The sequence below is a fragment of the Sciurus vulgaris genome (assembly GCF_902686455.1).
Source record: "Sciurus vulgaris genome assembly, chromosome: 3".
In the NCBI taxonomy this organism is placed as follows: domain Eukaryota; kingdom Metazoa; phylum Chordata; class Mammalia; order Rodentia; family Sciuridae; genus Sciurus; species Sciurus vulgaris.
The window spans coordinates 158,284,304-158,310,643 of record NC_136463.1 but is presented as its reverse complement, the minus strand read 5'-3'; the positions used below and the strand labels follow the sequence as shown (position 1 = coordinate 158,310,643).

Genomic DNA, 26,340 nt, shown 5'->3' with positions numbered 1-26,340 from the left:
GTCTTCAGGGGGCCAAGAGGAACTTTGAAAAGGTTAGGGTTCATGGCAGCTATGGAGCCTTCTTCACGTGGGTCACTTGGGGAGCTTACACATGACATGAGGAAAGTACCTCTCTGTTCACACTTTGCTTGAGAGCTAGGAAAAGCCTCCTGACAGTCCCCGTAGTCTGCTCCATTGTCATTTCCTTAGAAGGCAGGGGGAATCTTCACTCCACCCTGGGATTGGGGAATTTATGGTGGAATGTTCTCTGGTTCCTCTCACCAGTGGGGGACTACAAGTGCTTCCACAATGGACATCCAGAGAGTCCAAGAAAGGCCTGGAGAAAGTGAGATTCCAAACGATCCGGGGTCCTGAAATCCTGCATTCAGGAATTTTTTCAACCTTAGGGATGAAAGGTTTAAAAGAAAAAAAGAAGTGTGTGCGTCTCATACATTGCTAGAAATGTATTATGTTCTCTGGCCTATTTTGAATGAAGTGGGAAAACTTATATGTAGATTTGTCCTTTTTTATGCAGGAAAAAATCAATCATGTCTTTTAAAATCACAGATTTGTCTCTAATTGCACCATGGTTGAATCATCCAAAAGGCAGCTAAAAATCCAATGTCAAGAAGAGAGCCCTGAAAAGGAGACAAAATTGAGTCTTGCAAATACTGGCCGAATCCAAGTTCCTTTTCTATGATGTGTTAAAAGGAAAAAAAAAAAGTTTTAAAAAGACAGTCAACAAATATTCAAGTCCACTTAATGCTAAGATTGTCCTGAGAAGCTGGGAGATTTGGGTTGCAGAGAATGGTTTCATAACAAAAGACTTTGGCATGAAAAATGCCCATTCCATGTTTTTCCACTGTAAATTTTAGAACTTTGCAAATGAAAGAAGAATCTGCACATACGAAGATATTTAAAACATGATAGACTCATCCAAAGCTGAGCTTGGCTTGACTACGGAAGGTGAATTCTGGTTCTTAACTCAAGGAGTGGGGTAGCGGGCACTCCAGTTTTCTTCTAATTCTGAATGACCCCAGAAATAACTGGGCACCAGAAAAGAAAACTGGGTTTTGAACTTTGGTCAAAGGAGTATCAGAAAACAAAACCCAAACCCAAACCCCAAACTCCAACCCCCTCCCCCACCCCACATTTTCTACTGATTCCATTTCCAGGGTTACATTTTAAGTTATTTAAAATTCCTTTCTCTACCCTGCTGGGGATTTGGTGATTTGAGATCTTTTAAGTTTGGGAGTTGTTTTGGCTTATTCTTCTTTTGATAGCAGATCTGGTAAAAAAAGAATCTTTTATTTCATGTACGACAGATGTGAACCTTCCACTTCAGTCATATGCCCCCTGTCTGTCCCCACAGTGTGGGCTTCTGTCTCTCCGTGCCCAGAGCCTCCTCAAAGAGAAGCATCCAGAGCCCTCTGTGTGGCTATTTGCGTTTCTGTGTTTACAGTTTCCCCTTCTTTCTTTTTATGAATCCGACTAGCAAACATAGCTGTGTTTGTTTGGATTTCTTCAGCGCGTCCACCCATCTTCTTTCATGTTCTGTGGATGACGTAAACTTTGTGTATTTTCTCTCAGGACTGCAACCGTGGAAATCTGGGTGGAAGACTTGGCACCTGGAAGAATGGCAGGTTTTCTGAAAGCCTCGGTTTTGAATTTTGCACTTTGCGTACTTACACGTTGATATTTCATGCCAAGAGTTGCTCTTGCAGATGGGCACAATGGCAGGTGTGAGTGACCCTGGAGGAGGCTATAGGCTCTCATCTTCTTCCTCATTCTTAGAAGCATGGCTATTGACAGGGCCTCTCTTCTGGAGGCAATCCCAGCGCTTACCACAGGCTGCCTCACTGCTCCATGCCAGGCTACTCTCCTTCCCATGACTGGCACCATTGTTTCTAGGCAGTTCATAGGCTTGCTGCCTCATTCAAAATTCTACCTCAGTATGTCATTGAAACAGCAGTGCTGAATTATGATGCACTCTTGTGTGTTTTATCTTTTATTATCCTCTTTTCAAATTTGCATCCTGGGTAAAGTTAACATTTTCTCTTGCTGTGGCTTTCTGGAGAAGGTGGTGCTATGCCTGGTGGAATATACAAGTTGGGAGGCATAGGACCAGAGAGATTTAATGGCCCTGCTCATCTTCGTTCTGACTTCCCTTGGCCAGCTTCTTGGAAGATCCTGCTTGGGTTGTTTTCTTTTCCTGGTCAGTTCATGGGAGCTGAGTGACAGCTTTAGCACAAAGGACCTTGCTATCTGATAGACTCCAAAAAAGCCCTTCATTCTTCTCTCACTTTCATAACCACAGGATGTTAATTATTTCTTCACTTAGAACTTACTCATATCATAATTTTCCTTTCCATTTACATATATATTCAACAACTGTGCATCTCTACCAGCTGAGATTTTATACACCTGTGTCCTCTGCTCCAAGAAGGCAAAATCCATATTTGATTCCTTCTCTTTTCTCTCTTTCCACTGCTCCAAGCAGAGGCTGGTGGAACTGATGTGAATCTTGCTGAGGACTCAAGGGGATGTGAATAAAGTTGTTCAAGGGGCTCACAACAGCCCTGAGTCCCAAGCACACAGAGCACCAGTCTCTGTGACCTTGCTGTGGCCCAAAGCATGAAAACCCATGACAGACGGACTGTCCTGGGGCCTGTACCCTGTGATAACCTGGGCTCCCACTCTGGCACAGCACAGTTCCCGTGACCCCACCCCTTCATTTGATTCCACAGTCTCAGGCAGACAAATCTGACAAATATTTAGACAGAGTGGATATAAAAAGTGCTTTCAGCAGCTACCACTTCCTTTCAAGAACTGTTTAATGAAAGAGAAAATATATATGAATAGTTCCCCTCACACTGAACTCAACAGGTGCCGGTCTTGGGCCTCTCGATGACAGGGCTGACGGCTTCCTCTTGAACCAGACTTCATTCGCGAGTTGTAAAACTTAGGTTGCTGGAGAGGGGAGACACTTGAAGATGGAGTGGGAGCTTCTAAGGTGGGGAGCAGCCGGGGGCAAGGGAGAAACTGAGTGCCATACATCAGAGACCTCAGAGACCAGGGCTTGCTCCTTGGAGAGTGTACGTGTGGATGGTAGGGTTAGGGCCCTCTGAATAGGCGTCTGCTCTCCCGTGAGGTTGACGTGAGCTCTGGACTCTATTCTTAAGGCCTAAAGTAATCTAAGGGGGACCTGCTGGAATCAAGGAAGGGCAGTGTTCTCTGCCTCTTTTTCTGCTATCTTTCTGATTGCTTTTCAGGAGTCTGCTTCCCTGGCATATGAGAAGTTGGGGTTCATTGGACAGAGGTGGTAAAGTGGGTCACCAAGAAGAATTTCTAGGAGTCATATTCTAATAAAAGCTCTGGTGTGACCCCAATTGGAGGTTCGTGGTGAGATCTTTGGAGAAGCTAAACAGTGCAAAGATTTTGTCCTTTAGCCCCAAGTAATCCTATGTAAAGGCACATTAAACCGTGAAGTAATAGAGAGGAAGTTCAATCAAGTTTTGCTTTTTCCCATGAAGATTAGTTTGATTTTAAAACCACAAAAATCAGATTCTTTCAAAAAGTGTTTTCCATTCCTTTGGTAGCTCCCACTCTGCAGGTGCTTGGCCTCCCCCAACCCCCTCAGATTAGGTATCGACCTGACCTGGCCTTTCATCTTGGCGGAGCCTCTGCCACTGAGCTCAAACAGGATGAACCTGCACCCCTTACCTGTCTCCACCCCTGGGCTATGGCTTCCCCTCCATGTCCCTCCTTTTCTCCAAGTGCCCATCTCTGGCCTCCACCTGGGACCACACTAACCTGTCTTGAAGATCTCGTAGCGCAGCGAGAAGCCTGCCCCCTGCCGGGCGTAGTCGGAGGTGAACTTGATGTAGAGCATGGAGCCCGAGGAGATGATGGTGGGTGGGGCGATGTTCCCACAGTGCTTGCCCAGCAGGTCTGCAGACTCACTGTCCCCGTCCCGAATCTCAATGAAGTCATACCTAGATGGGGATGGCACAAAGGGGCACATGAGAAAAGCTCAGTCTGAGGACCTGAGGAGGGCCAGTGTCTTCCTCCAACTCTCCCATTCAGGTGTTTCAGAGTGATAACAAAGGGCATTTATGCTTGCTTGTGGGCCTGGCACGCACAGACACAGGAAGTTGCGCTGCTTTGTTAAAGCCACACAGTGAAGAAGGGCACAGGTGGGAGGCTTATCTCTTGCTCACACAGAGCAATAGAATCATTCTCTCAAAGATCTCAAAACAAACATTGTTTTATTCCTTTGGTTAGCACCATTTTTATTTCCACTATGATCTCTGAGTCTGTCTTTCCTTGTTCTGGGTCTTTGCAAGTGACTTAACCCCTTTGAGCATCAATGTCTTCCTCCACAAAATGAGAAGAAAAATATTCACTCGAGAAAGTCAGGATGGGTATGGAGTGGAAAAAATACAAGTAAGGGACTAGGCCCTGTGCCAGGCACACTGGAGATGTTTCTTGTCTCCACCCCACCCTGGCTCGGTTTCTCCTTGATCATTCCTCTTTTCTTGTCTTTAATTGATAGTGACAGAGATTCCCCATCTAAAGGCTACCTCCCTCTCCAAGAGGTTCACATCAGCAGTGTCTAGTCAACAACACTTTTTCGGAAAGAATCAGCATCATATTGGATAAGGCAATAAAACCTTTCTCCAAATGGGTGAATCCCTGGGGACCCAGCATCTCGGAGCACACAAGCATCAGTCTCAGCAACTGGCTGAGCAGGCTGCCTCCTAAACTGAGGTCTACACAGCTTTTGGAGTCAAACCAGCCCCAGTGGGGGAGAAACCTCAGACATCCATGTTCATGGGCTGGTGCACAAATACTGTCCCACTTTATCTTGACAGACATGCATTTTCAATCATGCATGTGCTCTGGCCATCTTCACTGTGCCCTGTGTTCCTTTCTAGGCTTCCAGTTAATACCTTTGTCACAACTGCTAAGGCGGGAAGCTTCTTCCCCACTGATTCCCTTCAAATTGCTGACCACTGTACTATTATTTACTAAAAACCATCCATCTCTCCCTCCCTTCTTCCCTCTATTTATTTTGCATCAACCTGTTACAGTAACACATAAGAAAAGTCTTCCTTGTGGGTAAAGAGAGGGGCTACAGATGGGGCCCTCCCTGGGTTGTGCCTGCCGGCTCCTGTCTCACATGGGGTCTGTGGGAGCTGGCTGCCCGCAGAAGTGGAGGAAACCCCCAGGAGCCATATTTCAGATGGCTCAGTCACTTCCAAATAAATAGGCCTGTGAAGGAAGAACAAGGAGTGGAGCAGGAGCCGCTCATTCGTAGACCCCAGAGGGCTCGGCTCGCCACCAAAAGAATGGTGGAAGTGGGTTGAGTCTGGAGACATGGAGAGGGCAATGTCCCCAGGAGCTCGGGAGAGATGGGCAGGCTGAGGAGGCCCCTGGGGGGAGCTGCTTAGGTCTGGGATTTCAGTGTGGAAGATGGTGCTGACTTTGAAAACAGGCTTTCTCACGTCCAATACAAAAGTGAAAAGGCATTTAGTTCATTCTCCGGGGAAACTCCCCAGATCTTCTGGAAAACCCCTCCTTGCTGTTTCCACACTGAGATACAGTTTATTAGTCCTTACTCCCCAGGCTTGCTGGGAGGAGGGTGTGCAGGGGCCTGGGCACAAGGCTCAGTCCTGGGAGTGGACAGAGCTTGGTTTGGTTTCCGGCTTGACCACTTTTTTAGTTGGGTACCTTCAAGCAAGTGACTGAACCTTTCTGAGCCTGAGAAATGGGGATGATAAAAGTAAAATAGGGATTTTAGGACCTTTCTCCTAGGGTTGTTGTAAGATTTAAATGACTGATTCTAATCTATACATAGTATTACTACATTGCCTGGCACTCAGCATGTGCTTAAGAAAGAAAATTGTGGTTTACTGCATTCTCTCACCCATTTCAGAGGCAAGGGGGTCAAGCCCTGAAGCAGAAGTGGCATGCCCTAAGAGAGAGTAAATGAGTAAAGGGACAGTATAAGCAGGGCTATAAATCTGTTTAAACATTTTGGAAGGCATTTTTGGCAAAATGCTACAAAAGATAATATGTACATAGCCCTTAGTCCAGCAATTCCTTTGCTAGAATTTTTTTCCTAAGAAAATAATCAATTATGCAAAGATATACATGCATCTTGTGCATACTTTTTTTTTTAAAAAAGCATATGAAAAGTGAGAAGATACTTTGTTTATAAATAGCATCTTGTCGAAAAGTCCAACCATCTAGGGTAAGTGAATCAATTCTGTTATATTTATAAAATGAAATATTCTGCTGCTCTATTAAAGAGTGCTGCAGGTCTAGGGTTTTTGTTTTTATGGAAAAATGTTCATGATAACTCATAAAAGGTAGATTCTTAAATGTTTTAAAATGTACACATGTATTTCCTTATGTAAACATGCAGAAAACATCTGAAAGACTACATACTAAAATATTAACAGTGGTGAGATACATGGGTGGCGAGGTAATTGGTCATCTTTACTTTCTTCTTTGTTCTCTTGTGTTATCTGAATTGCTTATCATAAAACCTGCATTTCTTTAAAAAGCCAAAAACACATAAAACAAAGCTGCTTCCATGAAGCGCGTCTGAAAGTAGAAGAGCTGAGTAAAATAAGTTCTTAAGATTTAGCAGAAAAAGAAGTAAATTCATCATCATCATCATCCCCATTGTCATCCATGAATGAGACACAGCAATAGCAGAAGAGGGTTGGGGACATGGCCCACATTCAATAAATAACTTGAAAAGATTTTGAGTAGCCTTTGCATTGCCAGTTTCTCCAGGAAGGACAAAGAGAGGCCCTGCCATCTCTCTGCCTTGTTCTGAGAAGTGAGAGCTTGTATCTGGCTGCCTAATCACCCCTGGAGTCTCTCAGCAGATTAACAGAATCAGCCAGGAGGCAGGACTATCCTCCAAATGCCGTCACTGCGAGCTTGCCTCAATTTACTCAAGGGATGTACGGACCCGAATGCCTTCTTGTAATGTGGTCAGCAATAAATATATCCTTACCTATCCTCATACATGTATAGTGAAGGGTCTGCCTGTTTTATAACATTTTTTTCAGTTGTAGATGGACACAATGCCTTTATTTTATTTATTTATTTTTATGTGGTGCTGAGGATCAAACCAATGCCTCACACCTGCTAGGCTAGTGCTCTACCACTGAGCTACAACCCCAGCCCAGGGATGCATTTTAGAAAACAAAAGTTTGTTAAAGGACCCCTCTAATGAATCCTTGTGTGAAGCAAATAATCAGTCTCTGCTTCAACTTCTGAGAGAAACTGGATTTTCCCATCAGGTTTGCTTGAGGGAGAAGCCAGCCAGAGTTATTCTTTGGCCCTGACCTCCGCTCTCTCTCCAGTGTCCTGGTTGTGCCCTATGAACAAGCCCCACTTTACCACATGGTCTTCTGGCTGTGCCTCTTATATAAAGGGCACATTCCAAATGGCATGCTGACTTCATACAGAATGTCTCATTTACCTCCCGTGTGACTGACTCATTTGGGGAAATTTTTTATTATTAGGGATTTGCTACAGCTGGAGTAAATCTCCTTAGAAATTTCAATGTTGTCAGGTTCATTTGTGAAGGACTCGGCAGAGGCTTAGGAAGTTTGCGGTCTTGGAATAAATGTGGCTTTGCATCTAGCGTGGAATCCCCAGTGTTTGTTTGGTAAAGGAATCTGGGGTACACACAGAGCTCACCCCAAGGACAGTCAAGGGGGATAACTTGAACAGAGGCTCCTCTTATAACATATTACTCATTTTCTGGAAGGCAACATCAACCAGCTAACAGACATATTAACTAGTGTTTGCATTTCATTATTCATAATCTCTCTCAAATGAAAAAATTCCTTTCAAAGCTTTGACACTACCTCTTATTATTGTATTTATTTGTGTTTGTCCTGAGCTAAAGAGCCACCCCTACTCCCTGCTCTTCTCAGTCTCTCTAAAATGGTTTCCCAAGTGTCTTTTCACTTTTCTCCATACCGATTCTGACATCTGTATATGGAACTTGTGTCTAGCTCGTGCTTTCTCTATTTTCTTTTTCGACTTCAGAGTCTTAGTTTCTTCTCCCCAAGTCCACTTTTGGGGTATGGGAATTTTGGTGGTGGGATTAATTTGGAGAGTCCACAGGAGAAAAAGCAACCATTTCACCTCTTCCTCTAATCACTGTGCAAACGTGAACAGTGGCTTTCTAGTGTCCGTAACTCAAGTCACCCGAGCACTTCCCAGAGGGCATTCAAGGCTGCAAGACTATGTTGGAAGACTCACCAGGCCGAGACCCTGCTCTCGGAGCTGGAGACTATCTGGCCTTGATGAGAATCTACTTCTATGGGTGGGTGGAGAACCATGTGTGAAGGAGTTTCTAAATCAAGGATAGGGCTCTTAGTTTCTTTAAGAAGACTATGTCCTTCTGTGGGATTTGGATCTAACACCTGTGTCCAGGTCTTGAAGTCATAACTCTGCCAACAAGGCAAATGCTTGACACTGCTTGTCTCAAAATCTTTAAGATTCAATGCTTGTCTCATTTAACTTTAGTGTTTTTTGAAGGCAAGTTTTTTCCTGTCCCCTGGGTCTTTGCACTTGCTGTTCCTGTGCTTATAATACTACTTATTAGCTTTTTCCAAGGCTCGTTGTTTCTCATTCTCAGGCCTAAGTGCAAATGTCACTTCCTCAGAGAAGCCTTCCCTGACCACCCTATTTTGGATGCCTATCCTTCTTCTCTATCTTACCATTTTCTTAGTTCCTTTGCAGCTACTGTCCCACTCTGGAAAGGTCTTGCCAACATGCTTATGTATTTGTTTATGATCTGCCTCCTGAACTGGACAGTAAGCACCAGGGGGCAAGGACTATGTCTTTTTGCTGCCAGATTTACAACTTACTTGGTGCCTGGCACAAGGAGTGGATTGCTAGCTGTTTGTTGAGTGAATTAATGGATAAGGGACTTGCAGTTGGTTAGGAAGATGCATGCTGTGATAACACTTTCCGAGGGGTTTGATGGGTTGGTTCATGTTGTACCCTCTGCCTTGTGCCCAAACATGTTCGCTGAGCTATTCTGGTTGTATCTGAAAACCAAAATGTTGCCTCGTGACACAAAAACACGAAATATAACATTTTGTGGGGAAGAAACATCTCAAATCACGCTGACAGCATTTCCACTATTAGTGGCAAACAAATCAACTATAATTAAAATGCTGTCAAAGTGATTTGAGATTTTTCTCACACTTTCAAAGTTCCATATTTCATGAGTAGATTATCCAGGCCAGAGAATTTACCACCTCCTGGAGTGCCTTTCTTCCAGGAAGCTCAAAGACAGCTATGAACACTGTCTTATTAATCCTTACATTAAAACCTGCAGGGAAAATTAGAGGAAAAGCCAACACTGTCCTGTACAACTTTCCAGTAAAGGAGCTACCTGAGATGTGAGGAGTCATAGGGTGGGATGCTTGAGACTGAGGTCTCTGGTCAATTCAGGCCCCAAACCAGGCCACCTGCCTGTCAGGCTCAGTATGGGTAACCAGCTTTTATGAAGAAATCTGTTCACTGCCAGGTCATATATTTTAAGAAGTAAATTTCATTTTCTTGAATTTCTCCCTTCATTTGTATCACTCATTTAATAAGAAGCTAGCATATGGATGGAAAGCATTCACATTTTATTGAGCATTTACTATGGGCCAGTTTATATATGATTTAATTGGATCTTCATTTACTATATAGCAGGACCTGTTATGATTAACTTTCATTTCCAGATGCAGAAATGGAGGCTCACAGAGATTATGTGACTTGCCCAAGGTCACATGATGAGGTAAGATCAGAGGCAGAGTGAAACCCAGGCAATCTGACTCAGGCACACAGACCTTTCACCTTCCCGCTTCAGCTGTTCTTGAAAATCTGAGAGCAATGGAAATACCAGATTGTCACAGCACAAGAACGTCAGCAGGTACCGGGTATAAAGAAAACTTTTGGTCTCAGGTGTCCACAAAATGGGCATAAGGTATAGAAGAGACTTTACAGAGTCTTGCTCTTTTTATTTAGTAATTCTGTTAAAACAAAGCCTGCAGGACTTGCCAAAATTAATAGTCAAATCACCAAGGGGAACAGTGAGCATATTTGAAATTCATGGTTTCAAGATTCACCCAGTAGAAATCCATCTTATAAGTGTTCAGATGGGATAACATATTAATTTTTGTAAGTGCGGTATTTTTATAAGCACATATACACCCGTATGTGAACATATGGCCCATCGAGTGAGAAAATAGGATCCTGTATATTTATAAGCTCTTAAAGGACCCTCCACATATTCTGGAGTCCACAGATTTCTAGTAGGGCCCACAGAGGAGTTTCAGTGGGCTGGGGAACCCCTGGAATCTTGCTGAAACGTCGTGTGTTTGTGTGTATGCACATTTTCCTAGGGAAGGGTCTGTGACAAGAGAAAGCTAAAAGTCCTGTCACAAAAGACATCAGTCTAGGAGGGCGCGAGGTACTATGGAAGTGCCATGTGTGGGCTTCGTGGAGAGACCCAGCTAGTCTCTGGCACTTGCTAATGGCATGACGGCTCTTGAGGTTTCTGTACCTTCATCTCTAAAATGGAAATAATAAAATAATAACAGATCCTACCTCTGGGGATCATGCAAAGATTGCAAAGGTACAGCAAGGCCCAGCAGAGTGCCAGGTGCCCCAGAAAGCACCTGAGAGGCCCTATGTTTATGACTCCAACTGCCCAACACACAGGATGTGGATTTGAGGGCGAGAAGAGCTGCAGCCACACAGGGCCCTAGAAACCAGACGCTGAAGATGAACCGAAAAACCGTGGTGATAATCTTAACTCCCTCAACCTTGGGGCTGGGTTTTTCCAAATCCTCCTCCGGCACAAATCCATCCACTGTGCTTCAGTCACTTGAGTTTTTGAGATTTTATTTCAGTCTTGTGGTTCTGAGCCCAGACTCTGGAACCAGACTGCCAGGCTGGGTTCAAAACCACCTCCCCTGCATTTGCTGGATCTTGAACAGCAAGGAGCTCGAAGTGGCTGCGTTTTGGTCACTGAAGCGCATCAACGGCTCCGCTCAGGGGCTGGCACATAGTAAGTGCTCAGACAGTAGATGTTGTTATTGCTATTATTACTGTTATTATTGTTTCTCTAACTTCGAGATCTCAAACAGTTCCAAAACTCTGTTTATCTGCATTGGTGCCCAGTGCCTTTCAGAGCGGCAGTTGTCCTGCCTTCCTTCGTTTCTTCCCACCACAAATCTCTGATGGTTTGAGCTTTATTTTTCACAATTCCCTTACAGCCAGGGTCACCAGGGCTCTTCAGAAGGGAGGAAATCTGACCACCCAGCAAAGGAAGCATGCACAGAGAATAACCCAAAACAAACTGAGAAGGAATTATTCTAAAAACCTTGAAGGCAAGAAAATGGAAACTCCAAATAACATCTATTTATAATTTCTGGTTGTTTTTCTGCAGAAGGCCCTGGATGATGAAGAGGGCCCGCCAATCTCATTGTTCCTGGTGGAGCAGGCTGCCAAGAACACGCTCCACGTGAGGAAGGAGCCCACTCCAGACAGGGGCGTCTGATAAGTCTCACTGCACATGAACTTTTAGAGAATGAAGGACACACAACAAAGCCACCCGCACTTCTGCCCTGACCCTTTGGGTGATCACCGCTTCCCCTGCTGACCTGGCTCTCCAGCAAGGCACATTCCTGAGGCCGTAGGGCAGCGGATCTGCTAGGTTCCTCAACCAGCAAGCGCTCTGGAGGCTGCTTCAACAGAATGTGTTTACTTACAAAAGGAACAATTTTCTAGGCAACTAATGCCAGCGTGAAGTTTAAGGTTGATGGGGGCAGGCTGTTTTCAGCCTGACCGTTGGATCTGTCCTTTGTCTGTTCTGCATCTAGAGAATCCTCGCTGCGGTCGACTTCAAGGGCCCGTTGCTAGCATTTTGTAATGATGCCAGAGTACAAGGTAGGTAAGAGGGCCCCACAGTTTATGCGTATTTCTGTTTTTTGAGGCAGCAGCAGCTGCTGGTGCTTGGATGCGCCAGTGAATTCTAGCAGAGCCAAGGTTAACTAAATTGTCTTATGTGGAACTGGGTTGATCATGCCTCGTGCCTCAGTTTGCCACACCTCATAAATGGGCATAGGGATTATGCCTCTGTGTCTCTCAGGGCTGACTGGAAGGGGCATGGGGCCATTGGTAACCGTTAAGGGGAAATCAGAGCACGTCATCCTGAGGCCCTGGTGTGTGGCAGCATCCCTCCACTTGGCTGAGTGAACGGCTCCCTCTGGGCCAAGTGTTCACTAACCCTGGGTCCCAGAGGATCCAATTGTGAGAGCAAAATCATAACCTCCCCATCTGTCCGAAAAATGGGAGCCTGCTGAGAGCAGAAGTGCACTAGGCATCAGGGAATCAGTCAATCACCGAATAAAAGTCTTTTTTGTTTTGCTTTGATTTTTGGTATCTGGGCTTCTAATCATTTTTCTATCCCCTGTCGCTGGCTTCCAGCCTCTATAAGACTTGGAAGACACAAAACTTGTCTGAAAAATGTGCCATGTGAAATTCAAGGAAGGGACAGTTTGGGAGTATGTGGCAGGTATGATGGGCCCCGTTTTGGGATTTCACTTCTTACAAGCTTCAAGTTACAGAACTCAGAGCTTTCCCTGGCTCCAGGGGCAAACTTGTCACTACTGTGCAAAGAGCACTGGTGTGTGGAGATGACGGGCCTGTGTTGTGTCCAAGCAGGAAGGGGCTGTTGCCACACCAGGGTGGGGATTCTGAATATAGTCCTTGGAGGCCTGTCAGCTGGAATGGCTTCCTCCTCTGCAACTGCCTCCCGGCCACTGTGCCTGGATGGATGCTTGTGCTGGGTGCAAAGCCAGCCTGGGTCAGGCAACACGCATTACAGCCCTGCTTTGCCCATGATAGAAATGCTCCTTCTGTTCTGAAAGGACTCATCAGGGTTTCTTGGGGGTGGAAGTAGCAAACGTTCAGAAATCTTGGGTGCTTTTGGCCTGAGGCTCATAAGACCATAAAGAAATACATCTGGCAGGGACTTGAGATCTACCAGAAAGGGAACCAGGTTGCAGGAAGTCTCCAAGCAGGATGAGAACAGCGTGAGTCAGGCCTTCAAGAGCCTTTATTTATCCCACAGCTATAAGCAGAACGTTTGTTTTGTGCATGGAACTGCTGGCTGGCTGGTCACCATATTGCACAGACCAGCAGGGCCCTCGCAGCATGGCGGGGAGGCACTAGTGCCAGGGATGAGCTGTAAGGGATACACCTGGAAAAGGTCCCTGGCAGGAAAATCATAGCAGCAAAGACCTCTCAGAAAACAAGTCAATGCCCCAATATTTAACCCATCAGCCTCTTCGGAAGCTTGGACCAAATCTGGTATCTGCTTGGGCTTCAATTTCCCAGCGGATAAGAGCCTCTAAATAATAATACTTTCTTTAAACCCTCCTACTACTCTCAAAGGGATGACACATAGATAAATCACTTTGAACTTTTAGATGAAAGGTGCTCCGTAAACCTGAGGTCTCATCAACTGTAATTGTTACGGTAATTATTTTAATGATAATAATGATGATAATGGGAGAAGGGGGGTGGGGTAGGGATGAAACCTCCTACCTTGAGACAAAGAAAAACTCTTCCATTAAAACCTGCCTCATGCTGCCTTCTGCTCTGAGCCCACTGCCATCTTTCTCTCGCTGCCAATTCCCAGGCTGAAATATTATTTACTCCTTTCCTTTCCAATAAAACAATTATTTGTTCCACCGTTCTCCCTCTCGCTGGCCTCCGGTGTGTCTGGCTTGGCCCTGACAGCTCAGCCATGGACTGTTTACACGTCTTGCTCACCCTCCCAGAGTCTGGTTCAGCTCCATTGACACGAAAGGCAGGAGAATTCTCTCTGTGTGAGGAATCAATTACTTCCGCTGACACTCCATTACTGGTCCACACGTCTTTGGATTCCAGATGGAGGACGAAGGTGGTGGTGGGGATGGCAGGGAATTTGAAGAGGGTGGCCAGGGGGGTACAGGGGCCAGGGGAGTAGGAAGCAGATGACAGAGGGCCAGACAGGGCTATTGACTGAGTCAGGCCTCCAGCTTGCATGGAAAGACACAGGAAGACCTTTCTCTCCTTGACTGCCCTGCCGGCATCCAGGGCATCCAGAGGCATCCGGAGGTGACCACGAGGCAGGAAAAGGCAAAGAAAAGTAATAAAAAGAGAAAAGAAAAGGCCTGTCAAAGCTATCTAAAAGAATCGGAGGTCCCAGCTACCTAAGCACTGGATAGCGGGTGACAGCTCCGGGCAGACTGACCAGGTAGACAGAGGCAGCTTTAGGTGGCCCGGCTTTCAAACAGCCCTATGATTACTATCCTGTGATCTCTCAGACCTCAGTATTTCTGTCTGTTAAATGGGGACCATACTAGACACAGATAGTTTGTTAGGGGGGTTAAACACGGACAGCTCCTGATCTCAGCTGAGAGATCATGAAACGTTTGCCATTACTGTTCAACTGACAATCTTGCCACACAGCCTACAAACATACAGTTGTGTCCCTAACAGAGCAGAGTGCAGCAGAAAAATATATAAAGCCTGCCAAGATGCTTAGTTACAAAGCCAGGAAAGAGACATTCAAAACTCATGTGGATTTTCTTTTTATCATGTGGACATTTATGCTGTCCTCCCAAACCTAAGCCCAACTCACATCTCTTTCTTTCTTCATTTTCTGGTTCTTCTCTTTCTTTTTTTTTTTTTTTTTTTTTTTAGATAATAATTTTGACCCAGCTAACATTTTTCAGGGATTTTCCTTCTACAAAAAAATTTTTTTGATTATGCAAATTAAATACAACATTTACCCTGCAATCAACTGAGATGAGTTGTGAGACACAAGGTCCCGTAATGAAGGACGATTCTGGAAGAAAAGACAAGGGCGGCTCATGTATATATATATATTCCCCCCCACCTCCTGAGATGATTTATCCAGGTAGAAGTGGAATGGAATTAAATCATCTCTTGAGTGTCTCTTCATCTAGAGGTTCAATACCCCTGCCACCAAAATGGACAAAAAAAAAAAGTATTTTTTTCCTATAGGACTCATGATTACAAGGAAACGTATAAATCTCTTACTAGAAAGTCTGATGTCTTTCTTCCAGTGTCCTTCACCTCTGCTTTATTCCTTCTACACCTGAAGCTCCCACTGAATGTCTTAAGACACTCTTAGCGTAATGAGATGGGAGAATTACATGGAGTTACATGGGGTGAGATGCTGGCCCTCTGGGATCTCTGGGTTTAGAGAAGATGCCAGGGTTGAGAGGGAGAACAAGTGGGACTGTGTATGATAAAATCTCAAGTGATTTTCTTAATCAGAAGATAAAATGCACTGTCAAGGAAGACATTCACAGTGAAGCTTGCATTGAGAGCGTTGAGATTGCAACATCACATATTTAAAAACAAACTGCCAAAAATAACCGTTGTCCCAACTGCTCTTTAACCTTGGTAAGAGGAGGAGAACAATCTGTGGGTTGTTTTTCCCACTCCTTGTGCGAACCGAAGTTGCTGGGTGGAGTCCTTGGTCAAGGCTGGAGAGTGCAGGGTCAGCGCCAGCTGATTAGTAGGACCAGTCCTATTATTGAACCACGTGCCTGCAGGTGGATCTGTTTCTGTCATTAGGAGGGTTGTTGCAATACAGAAAAGTATTACTGCTCGCTGGCTCCCTGAGGGAATTGGAATATTTCTGTGTGTAAATCTGTCACAATGTCATGAGTAATAAACCCGAGGGTTCCTCCTGAGCGAGTGCAAGGCACCCTCTTGCACCACTGAGAACTTTCAGAAACTTCAGTGGACCTTAGTTGAAGCCACCCCTTTCATTGGGCAATCTGGTCTTCCACCTTCTACTCATAGGGAAGAAGTAGATTCAGAGTTTGTGGGAGTAAACTGAGGAGAAGAGCTTAATCAAGCGTGTTAGTGGACTTTCCCAAATGCCACTCTTGGGTATTAAACCACTGTCCCTGGATGAGAGAATGAAACTCTAGAGACTCCACAATGGACAGGGTGGGTGGGGCAGCAGAGTCCTCATAGTCTCGGTCTTTCCTGCTTCCTGACCATGGCCCCTCTCCTAAGGAGATGGTGGAAGTCGCCTGGTCAGGAAATAAAGTTAAATAGCATTGCTCCAGCACCTCTTTGTCAGGAAGAGGGTTTGTATCAGCAAGTACAAGGCAGCCCTTCTTACACGACTCTTACAATGCTTAGAGAAAAGGAAATAGAGCTCAGCCACATTCAGCTGCCGTGCTTCCCAAAGACATCAGATGATCCCTGCCTCTTGTCTGTGAACTTGCAGCTCTCTGCCTGGGCTGCCACTGGCCATGCACACGCACACCCCTGTGCTGGGCTGACTCCCTTTGGGTAATGCAGGTTCCTCCCAGTGAGCCTTCTTGGATCTCCTGGCTGAGGTTGGTTCTGGGTGCTGTGGGCTCACATAACAGGCCCACGTTGCATCCTGACCAGAACACCCGGTGTGGAGGAGGCAGAGAGCACAAGAATAAAGGACACAGATCGGAAAATCTGGCTTCAAATCCTTCTTCTGCCACTCTGAGAGTGGGACCTGGTCAGTTGGTCAACAACTGTGAGCCCAAGTTCCTCCATCTGTACAGTGGAAAGAGTCAGGGCCACTTCATAGGCTTCTGCTCAGAGGACAATGGGTGTCAAGTGCTTAGTCAAGTGCGGGGTTCATAGGTGATGTTCCAGATGTGACAACTTTATCATCAAAACTGTCTTCTGACTTGCCTCCTCCACCCAATCTCTCCACTCCAGGAGGGCAAAGAGTAGGATTTCCTCATCATTGAGTTCCCAATTCTATCTCTGTGCTTGGCACATGGTAGGTGCTTAATAACCACTTCCTGAGAAATGAATGAAGGGTCTATGGTCATTTTGTCAGTGAGAGACTAAAGTCACAGAATAGTTAGCGGCATTCATAGCCCAGATCCCAACATCCTGCTGTCAATCCATCTTCAGATGGATGAACATGGATGAAGATCCAGTGCAGCTTCATGTCATCTACCTATGCCCTGGCACCTCCAATGAAGCAATATCACCGAAACAATCACCTGCACCCATCTGCCTAGCGCCCTCCATGAATAGGTGATGCAGGAGTTTAGAAATGAAATATGTGGTCTGTGCCCTTGGAGAGTTTACATGATCAGAACTCAGGATGATCAAGGCAGGCAAATCACGATCACATAAAATACTCTGAGAGTTCAGAGTAGGAACTGGTAAGAGAGAACTGAAGGAAGTGAGGAGCAAGAGGGGTCACTAGGGGAGTGTGCAGCTGGAGGGAGAAGGGACTGGAGGAAGGAGAGTTTGAGCCCTGGGAACTCAGGGTGCTTGTGCAGATGGAAGATTGTATTTGGTTGTTTGGAATGGAGAGCATTTACTGGGCTCTCGGGGAAGCACTGATGGCTGGGTGGGGAGGGGCTGGGTTACTGAGGTCTGGTGTCTTCCCTCTGTTTACTGTGGTCAATTTATCAACCTAGGAAGCTGCTACCGTTTTTAAGATATAGTCGCCAGCTTTGTGAGAAATAGGCACATCTTTTACACAGAGGGCCCTCTGTTGTAAATAAACACAAGAGTTGTTTATCTAGGACACTTAGCCAGAGGCCAAATATCTGAAACTCTAAATATGCAGAATGTGTGTGTGGGGGGGGGGGGTGCGGGGGGAGATCAGAAGAAAAGATTATGAACATCTAAGCCAATGCTGAGAACTCCATGTGCTGTCATGTTCACACTTTGTCACTTGGGGTCCTTCCTCAGTCCTTATTGACATGAACTTGACTTGAGCTTGACTGACTGAAGCAAACTAGGAACACTGGCCTTGGGATTGCCCTGATTTAGGGTAGAGCTTAGACCCCAGGACCACATAGGGTTCTGATTCTCAAGAGACAGCAAGACCTGAAGCAAAATCCACTTTTGTAAAAAAGTAAAACCTCATCCAAACATGGAGACAGCAGGAGTCAGGCCTACTCATAACAGGAGGGTCGGCAAGAGCACCAACAGAAAATGATCTGGAACGTCATCATGACAAAGCAAAAAGATGCTAAATTATGGTAGATCCCCATAAACCAGGAGCAGCAACCTTGCAAAACAGTTGTTATTATCACTGTTTTGCAGAAGAAGAAACTGAAGCCTGGGAAGTTTAAAAGGTCAATGAAAATTCAAATCTAAATCTGATCCAAATATGACATGACCTAGCATCTGTCACAAAAAGTGAAGTTTAGAATTACAAACCTATATCAACAAGACAAAAATGGAGTCCCCTTAAGTTTTAGTTTTGTTTAAGAAGACATGAAAGTGTGGCACATGACTTAAAATAATCTTTATCAAAACATTTTTAAAAGGAACTAAAATGGAGAAACCTGTTATATGCATTTCTGAATATGTCAAAATGAACTCCACCATTATGTATATCTACAATACACTTAAAAAAATAAAAAATAAATAAGAAGAACATTAGAGCTTTGAAGGGGTATGTTTTAGTATCTGGAAACTGCACTTTCAGTGATAAATGGTAAATGAGCTAATTTTTCACTGAACATAATTCTCATGACTCATTAGTATAGACTTCCTCGTGAGGTCTTTAGCTTAAGAAATGTTCTTTCAAGTCTTCCTAGTGGCCTTTGCACTTCCTAAAAATGTTTTTCAAGATACCCACCCGGAAATGGCTGATTCCTAAAAGGACCCATTCTCTTGATTTTGGTTTAATTTGGTTGGGCCTCGGGGATGGGGTCGGAGACTGCCATGCCAGTTTGAGGACACTGGAACAAGCTACGTATGATATGCTGGTGAGTGTTTTTAGAGATACATATATTTCGAATTTCAGAAATGAAAAACAACCCAGTTTTATGCGGTTTCTAAAACCATAACACTGTCTGTAGGCGATGACTCAAGAGAAAGGCCTCTGTCTGCCGAAGCAGTAGCCGCCTCCTAGCATCCTCTGCTCCCCAGGGGTGAGGTGGCTTCTCTGTTTGCCCAGGCAGTCTGAGTTCTGCCCTTTTGTCCCTCGGCTCAGGAACCTGGCAATGCCACGGTGGCCTCTGGCAAAAACCTCTGTTTTTGCCCACAACTGCCCCAGGCCCCAGGACAGCGGATGGGTGCTCAGGGCTTGGATCCCTGCGGGTGGCAGGAGGGAGGAGTCAGGGAAGCTCAGCAGAGATGGTGGTCTTGGACTGCACTGACTCAGGCAAAGCTGAGGTTCGTGAGTGAGATTTTCCAAGCAGACAGCAGGCTTCAGCGGAACAAAATTAAAAGTGGCAGTTAGCGGGAAGGTCTGCCTGGAGTTTACTCAGCAATAGCCTCAACCTGTAGGGTGCACTTCCAAATCCAAGGTGCAGAGATCCAGGGCTTATGGGCCTCAGCCAGGATAATTCTTTCCTATCAGGGTGCTGTTTCTAGGTCAAGGGGCAACTTTTGCAGCTAATTCTGCATGTAGAAGGAATAGAAACATGAGGGCGGTGTGCTGACCGCTGCCCTTTCCTCATATCTGGCTGCCATTTTTCCTGACTTTCTTACTGTTTCCCCTTTTTGCTAGGGTGTGGCTGCTGCAGGCAGTTTTCTTTTGGGAAGTACCTGCCTCGTGGGCTTTGAGAGCCTAATCCAATTTGAAACGTGCCCCAAAATGAAAGGAGAAAAGACCTGATTTCCTTTGATAGTAAGAATTTTGCAAACTCAGGAGCTCCCTTGGAGCAATAATGAAATATGGAGGTGAGAGGGAGAAGAAAAGAGAGCAGAAACCACACAGAATTTCCAAGACTTCAGCTAGATCCACTATTCTTTTTACAAGACAGTTGGAGTAGGCAGTGGGGAGAGAGGAAAGTCCATTTATTCTGAATACAAATGACCAGGGGAACATGTCAAAAAATACCTTGAAGAGTGATAGGCTAAGAGATAACAGGTTTGTCTTTCTCAATATGAAAATTAATGAGGGGGGAGGCATGGGGAATGGAGGAGAAAGAGTGGGGTGCAGGTAGGGGGAGAGTTAGGACTATGCTAAGTAGATGAGGCTTTCTGACAATTCAGTGCTGGGGGAAACAGACTCCAGAAAGATTTTTTTTCTGACCTTCCTGACCTTTTAGGTTGAAGTGGCAGCTTGGGATGTGGAGTGAGGAGGAAAACAGGAAGCTACTTAGTGAGGTTGAAACACCAAGAGACACCCTTCAGCACACCTGCTTCCTCTAGTCCAGCTCCAGCAAAGGGCAATGTCCCTCTCCCTTCTGCACAAAGGTTTCAGCAACGCTGAGTCCTCCCCACCCCTGGGCTGAGTCCTGTGAGGGGGAGGGGTGTCCCACAACCCAAAGCTTTCTGGCCCCTTTGTGTTTTCCAACGAGTTTGATGCCATGTTCATGAGCTCCCGGGTTTTTCCTTTTAAAAAGCTGTGCCTTCTCCCTCTGCCACTATGAATATACATAAAATGTCCTCTTAGCCATTTCTCCTCAAGATTTGCTGGCATCAGCATAACAGAATTTGGCCCTCAGTGAAGAGAGGTGCTTAGTCACATTCCTCTGAGCTCAGATCCAAGCTCTCTGTGCTTTATGTTTCAGCTTATGACAACCCTCTGCAGGCCAGCAGAGGCACCAGGACCCAGAATGCCTTCTACATCTCTCCCACCCGAAACTCTTGGTAAAGTTCACTGTCAGGAAAGTGGAAGCCTTGAGTGGAAGCCTGGGTATGTATGTAACGGAGACAAAGGGGAACTGATGCGTTACCCAATGTCATCCATGCAGTCAAGAGTGGCCCTGAGATTAGAAATGCCATCTTATGACTTTCAGTCACATGTGGCATCCATCCGGGAACCCTTTGGTTTTCAATAAAGACTACCTCTTGTTAGAAGAGAATCATTCTGTAGGTGCAAAGTAGCCCTAGGAGGATAATAATGACATCAATTCAGAGCCTCGCAGTCCTGTGCCAGTTAGAGGGGCCTTGTTTCCTCTGCAGGGAAGTACTGGCCTGGGTATAGGCTGCTCTGAAATGAAGGCTAGGAGTTTCACTTGCTCCCTCCCTTATACCTGTCCCACCAGCTGTCCCCTTGATTAATTTTTCAGGACTCAATGCCTCACTCGCAAAGAATGCCCAGACTACTTGTTAATCCTCTGGGAGCACCGAACACAGCACAGCTCCGATGCTCTCAGCTGTGCTCATCTGGAGCAGAACACCAACACGGGCACATTCTGTTCTGCACAGCAAACTTTTGCATTTGTTCAATGAAGAAAGTGTTTAAGATAGAGCTCATCAGACTACACACATCTGCATTACTGACATTACCACACCCACCTGCTTCCCTACCTTAACTTAGGACCTCCGTGCTAACATGGCATTTCTAAATGTCTCAATAGCCACTTTGAATCTCCTAAGTCACACATTTCCAAGGAGGCAGTACTGAGGTCCTGTGCATTGCCTTGGGACAGACTTAACCTCTCTGTGCTCCAGTATTCTCATCTGCAAAGTGGAGATCATGATGGCACCCACTCCTAGGGGTCTTTGTGAGAATTGAAGGGATTCATATTTGTAACACAATTAGAATAATGTGTGTTAAATAAATCTGTAACACCGGCCCTGACACTGTAACCTGTGTAGCCTAGATAGCAAGAATCAATGAATCTTAGACCTATCCTTATAGACCCAGAATGCTTTCCTCTCTTTCTGTAAGGCAACCAGCTGCCACTTCATGAAATAAAAGGCTGATCCTGATCTTCCACGGCTGGAGGCTGAGGAAGTCTCCACTTGGGAATCTGGCAACTATTTTATTATGGAAGTCAGTGGCATTTCTCCATGAAGCAGCAGTGGAAAAGGTGAGGTGTCCAAGGGGAAGGCAGATCCCAGAGTCAAGAGTAGGGTCTAGTGGTTCACCCCTCCCCAACACAGACACCCCCCCATCACCACCAGCTTTTGGAGACAGGCACTAGTGTTTGGACTTCACTCTATAAGGTTCTGTCCTCCATAACATGGGATCAACTCCACATTATTTCCCCTGAAAAGGAATGTCATCTGGAGGTTTCCCTATAGGCCAGGATCCACTGCCACCATTAGGTGACACAAGGGACAGACACATGGGGGCGGGGCAGGACGGCAGTGTGAGGCCCCTCACAGTGGACTGGGGGGCGCTGCTTACTTGCAATCATGCTTCTCGATTTCAAAGTGAGGGTTGAAGTTGAGGACAATCTTCTGGTTGGGCTCTGGGGCATAAACAATCCACTCGCAGTTCTGGTGGGAGGGATAATCCTGGGGGTATCCTGGAGAGGTGATGTAGCCAGCATCTTTGGAATTCAGACGACCTCCACAGGGTGGGTCTGGAAGAGAGAACAAGGACCCAAAGAACTTCAAATGTGCTCCAGCCTTTTTAACCCTGCCCCCTACTCCCTCTTCCCTTCTCTCCCAGTGGCTGATTAAAACTATTTTACAGACCTTTTATGGCAGTCCAGGAGACTAACCTACTTACTCATTCAGTGGAAGAGATTATTTCAGCTCATCCCTCCCCCAACCCACCCACCCAACCACACACACACGCGCACACACACACACACGTATTCCAGAAAATGGTCATAAATATTCCCAATGACATGGTCTGAGATTATGAAAACAAGAAGGCTGTACACTTAGCATGCCTCCCGCCTGTTCCTACCTCCCCTTCTTGGCTCATCTTCCTCTCCTCATTCAAACTCCCCATCTCTATCTTTATCTCATAAATTCTTCATTTTTATTGGTGTCTCCCAGCCCAGCTCAGCCCCAGCAGCCAGCAGACAAGTCTCCAGGAACTGACCATCGTGGTTTTGTGGTGCTGACCCAAAGTGCACCTGGTGACAATTACACGTGGTGCAAGGAAGCACTTTCAGTTTTGGACCAGAACAGAACAGGCCCTTGAGGATGATTCCACCTTTTTTTTTTTTAAGCGAAAGAAAAAAAAATAGCAATCCCCAAACATTTAATTCCACATACACCGCAAATTTGATTTATTATTTCATTAGACCCAAAATGGAAAAATCTGTATGGGAGAACCCACTGGCTCCAACCTCAGAATTCCCACAAAGGTGCTTTGTGCTGAATGGATGGCTGTGTTCTTTCTGCATGTTTCTGCCCACTGTCCCTCCTGGCTGGTCACCACCACCAGAGTGTGCTGCTGCTTTCTCCAGCCACAGCAGCCGCTGGAAAGGCCCGGCAGGGGAGGAGCTGGCCCCCCTTTCCTGTAGTGCCAGACGGGAGTTAAACAGCCTCTTGTGGGCCAGGAGGGAAAGGGCCTACCTTCAAAGGCGGAAGAGGTGGGTGATGACATTTGAAGAATCTCATCTATTTAGGAGAGAAGTTTGGCAATCCCTAGCAGGGGTTCTTGGGGGGTAGGGGGGTTTTGCTCCATACCACAGTTAGAACAGAGAGGCACGAGAGACAGGGAAATATTCAGAAGTCTCTTGGAGACCTTCCTGAGATGTGCGCGTCTCTTAGCATCAATCACGATTTAATATCGCCATCTGCATGGAGCAGCATGGGCCTGTGAATTATGTATGACAGCTCAGCAGCCGCCCTCCAGGACGGGGTCTTTCTCCTGTGTTCACTCTTTGAGGGAATGGGTCATGCATTTTTAACTCTACAGGTGCACTTTACCATTCCCCATGTCTGTTGGCATTACTGTCTTCCAGACCTCTGCTTCAGATTACCAGCCTGACAGGCTTTAAATGCATAAATGATGGGCACGCTGCACAATGGTGGTTGGGACACAAATCCACGCAAGTAGCCTTTTCTGCATTGAGCCTCCAAGAGCTCAAACTGTGCCCTGTTGAACTGCCCAGAATCTAATGGATTCGGGTCCATTTCCTACTGGGCGAAAAACAAAAGCAAGCCATTTCCTCAGGCTAGCAGACACCACATCATCCTCTGCCTAATGACCCCACACCCTCCCCAGTCCAGGAGGACAATGGGTCTGTCCCTCCCACCCAGATGCAGCCACCCTTTCTCTGCAGCCAACGCCTGCAGACTTTCTGGGCACCCGCAGGACTCACCTACACTGGGCACCCAATATCTTGCAGCTGGTCACATGGTGGCCCATTCGTCCTGGCTCAGACATGTGAAACGAGGCTGGGAGTGGCCTTCTGAGAAGGCAGAGGTGTGGGCACTTGAATCGCCAGCTGCTTTTACCAAGCAAAAGGAGGAGCTCTCTACCGGGTCCAGCGCCTCTGCCAGCTATTTTGCTGAAAACTGGAGTCCTGCCCCGACTCACCCCAAACCACACTCTTCGCCTTGGAACTCATGAGAGGAAACCTGAGCTGAGCTCCTGTTTAGTAACCCTTATGGTTTCCACATCACCCACACTGTCTCTTTCTCTACCCTTTCCCTGCTTCTCTCCAATTACTCTTGAAAGAAGAATTGCTCGCCCTCAAATCCCTGAACTCCAGGCTTACAATTTAGTAATGAGATCAAGCACACAGATCAGCAATGGAGACAGGAGACTTCCTCACAGGATGGTTTCATTTCTCATCTACATGGAAAGCAATCATTTCCCCACTACCAAAAAAATTTTTTAACTGTATGGTATATTCCACAGTTGACATCTGCTCTTTCTGTTGTTCAAAACTTACTTGACCAAAGGAAAAAGGAGTAGCCCTCTTCTTCTTTCCTGTCCTTTCTTTATTTGAAGAAAATCAAGGCACTTACTAAAATATCAGAGAACTTATTAAAACATCTGCTTTGGTTGTGTACAGACAACCTTCTCAATATCCAAACATTTATAAACTCCCATTCTTGTTTGGATTGCATTCACACTCAAGAAACACAACACACACAAACACAGATATTGAACAAGCAGCAATTACATATACATATCAGTAATTCACACTTCAGTCCTGTACACACGTTCACACCCTCTCATAAAATATCACACATCATTTGCACGGATATATATCCGCAAAGATAAATACTAGAGTTTCTTTCTCTATTTTTCTTGGAGAGAATAGAATTCTTGTAAAATATCAGTAAAAACAGTAAAGAAAACACACTTAGTCTTTCTACATCTTCTCTTGATGATTGATCTTGCATTTCAAGGTCAGGGGCCCTTCATTTCTTAAATACAAAATGTCCCAATAGAAATTAGCTAGAATTTCTTGAGAAGAGTTATACCATCCATTACTTTGTAGGCCTTTATTGTGTTCTAAAATGAACTTCATAAATGCTTTCTGTCCTGTTTCAGAGGAGTAGAGAGAGCCAAGGGAGAGTTGAACTTAAGGGCAAACCCCTTAAGGCCAATCTCCATATACAGAAGGAAAATTGACCCTGCTGAAGTTGGAGCTACTGAGCCTGTTTGGTGAGTTGACAAGGGACCTCATTCTCCAACTATTTCGTGAATACCTTTCACCTGGGGCAACTTCATTTCCCAAAGAAAAGTCACAAAACCCAGGCCTAGAATGTCTAGAGCAGTTTTCTCCTCCTTCTGGGAGGGAAGCCTGAGAGATGAGCAGGTTGGGTCACAGGCCCAAGGGTGAAAGGTTAATACGAGGACTCTGTAATTTTAAAGAAAAAGAACACCAAGTTCCAAAGTCACAAAGCTCTGATTACATATACGCCCATAGTGACCACTTAGGTGTTATAAAATATCAGACGGTTTAAAAATCTTTGCTGATGGTTAAAGTCTCTCTGTGTCTTTTCCCTCTCTCTGCTCTCCTTGCAGGTGACCTGCGCATCATGTGATGCTGCCGAGGGGCAATCTAATCCCAGAAAAGCAAAAGGAATTTTGTACCCGTTCACCTAGGAACTTACCCTACTAGAGAAACCCTTTAAGATTTCTGATTCCTTGGTAATATTTGATCTTTAGAAAGTCTTAAAAAGGGATGAAGAAGAGCTTTTAAATATCTGGAGTGCCTTCTAGGAAAATTTAGCTGGAATTGTTTTAAAAGAACACTGTATGACCTGAACTTGACATTAATGTTTGATAAAACTTAAGCAGGACTTTAGTGAGGGCCTTAATTTCTTTCTTTTAAATCTTTTTATTTTTAAAAACACTGGCATAAAGTTGCATATGTTTATAGGTATGGCATGATATTTTGAAATATATATGTGGTGTAATGACAGACTTTTAAATAATCAGAATTACAGTGGCTTTGCTGTATGACAGCAGGTCAAGAACAGACCCCTTGGTTTAGTTCAAGTGAAGGCAGACCCAGGGAAACTTGGTCATTGGCTGGAAGTAGAAATAGAGGGACAGGCTGTTTCAAGGTTGTATGTGTGTGTGTGTGGGGGGGTGGTAATGGAACCAGTGACTAAGAAAGAGAGGGCTTGACACTAGCAAAGAGAGAACATGGGGCACCGGGT

The 26,340-nt window shown here is 45.4% G+C and overlaps 1 protein-coding gene across 4 annotated transcripts in view; it reads right to left on the bottom strand.

Annotated features, from left to right (window-relative positions):
• NRP2 (neuropilin 2) overlaps positions 1-26,340 on the bottom strand; it is a 113,418-nt gene that overhangs the window by 76,169 nt on the left and 10,909 nt on the right. For all 4 annotated transcript variants that reach the window (XM_079132497.1, XM_079132498.1, XM_079132499.1 and 1 more), the window contains exons 2-3: positions 22,160-22,337; positions 3,793-3,974 (exon numbers count right to left, since the gene is read on the bottom strand). In XM_079132497.1, the coding sequence (XP_078988623.1) occupies positions 3,793-3,974; positions 22,160-22,337 (360 nt within the window). The remainder of the gene's footprint in view (positions 1-3,792; positions 3,975-22,159; positions 22,338-26,340) is intronic.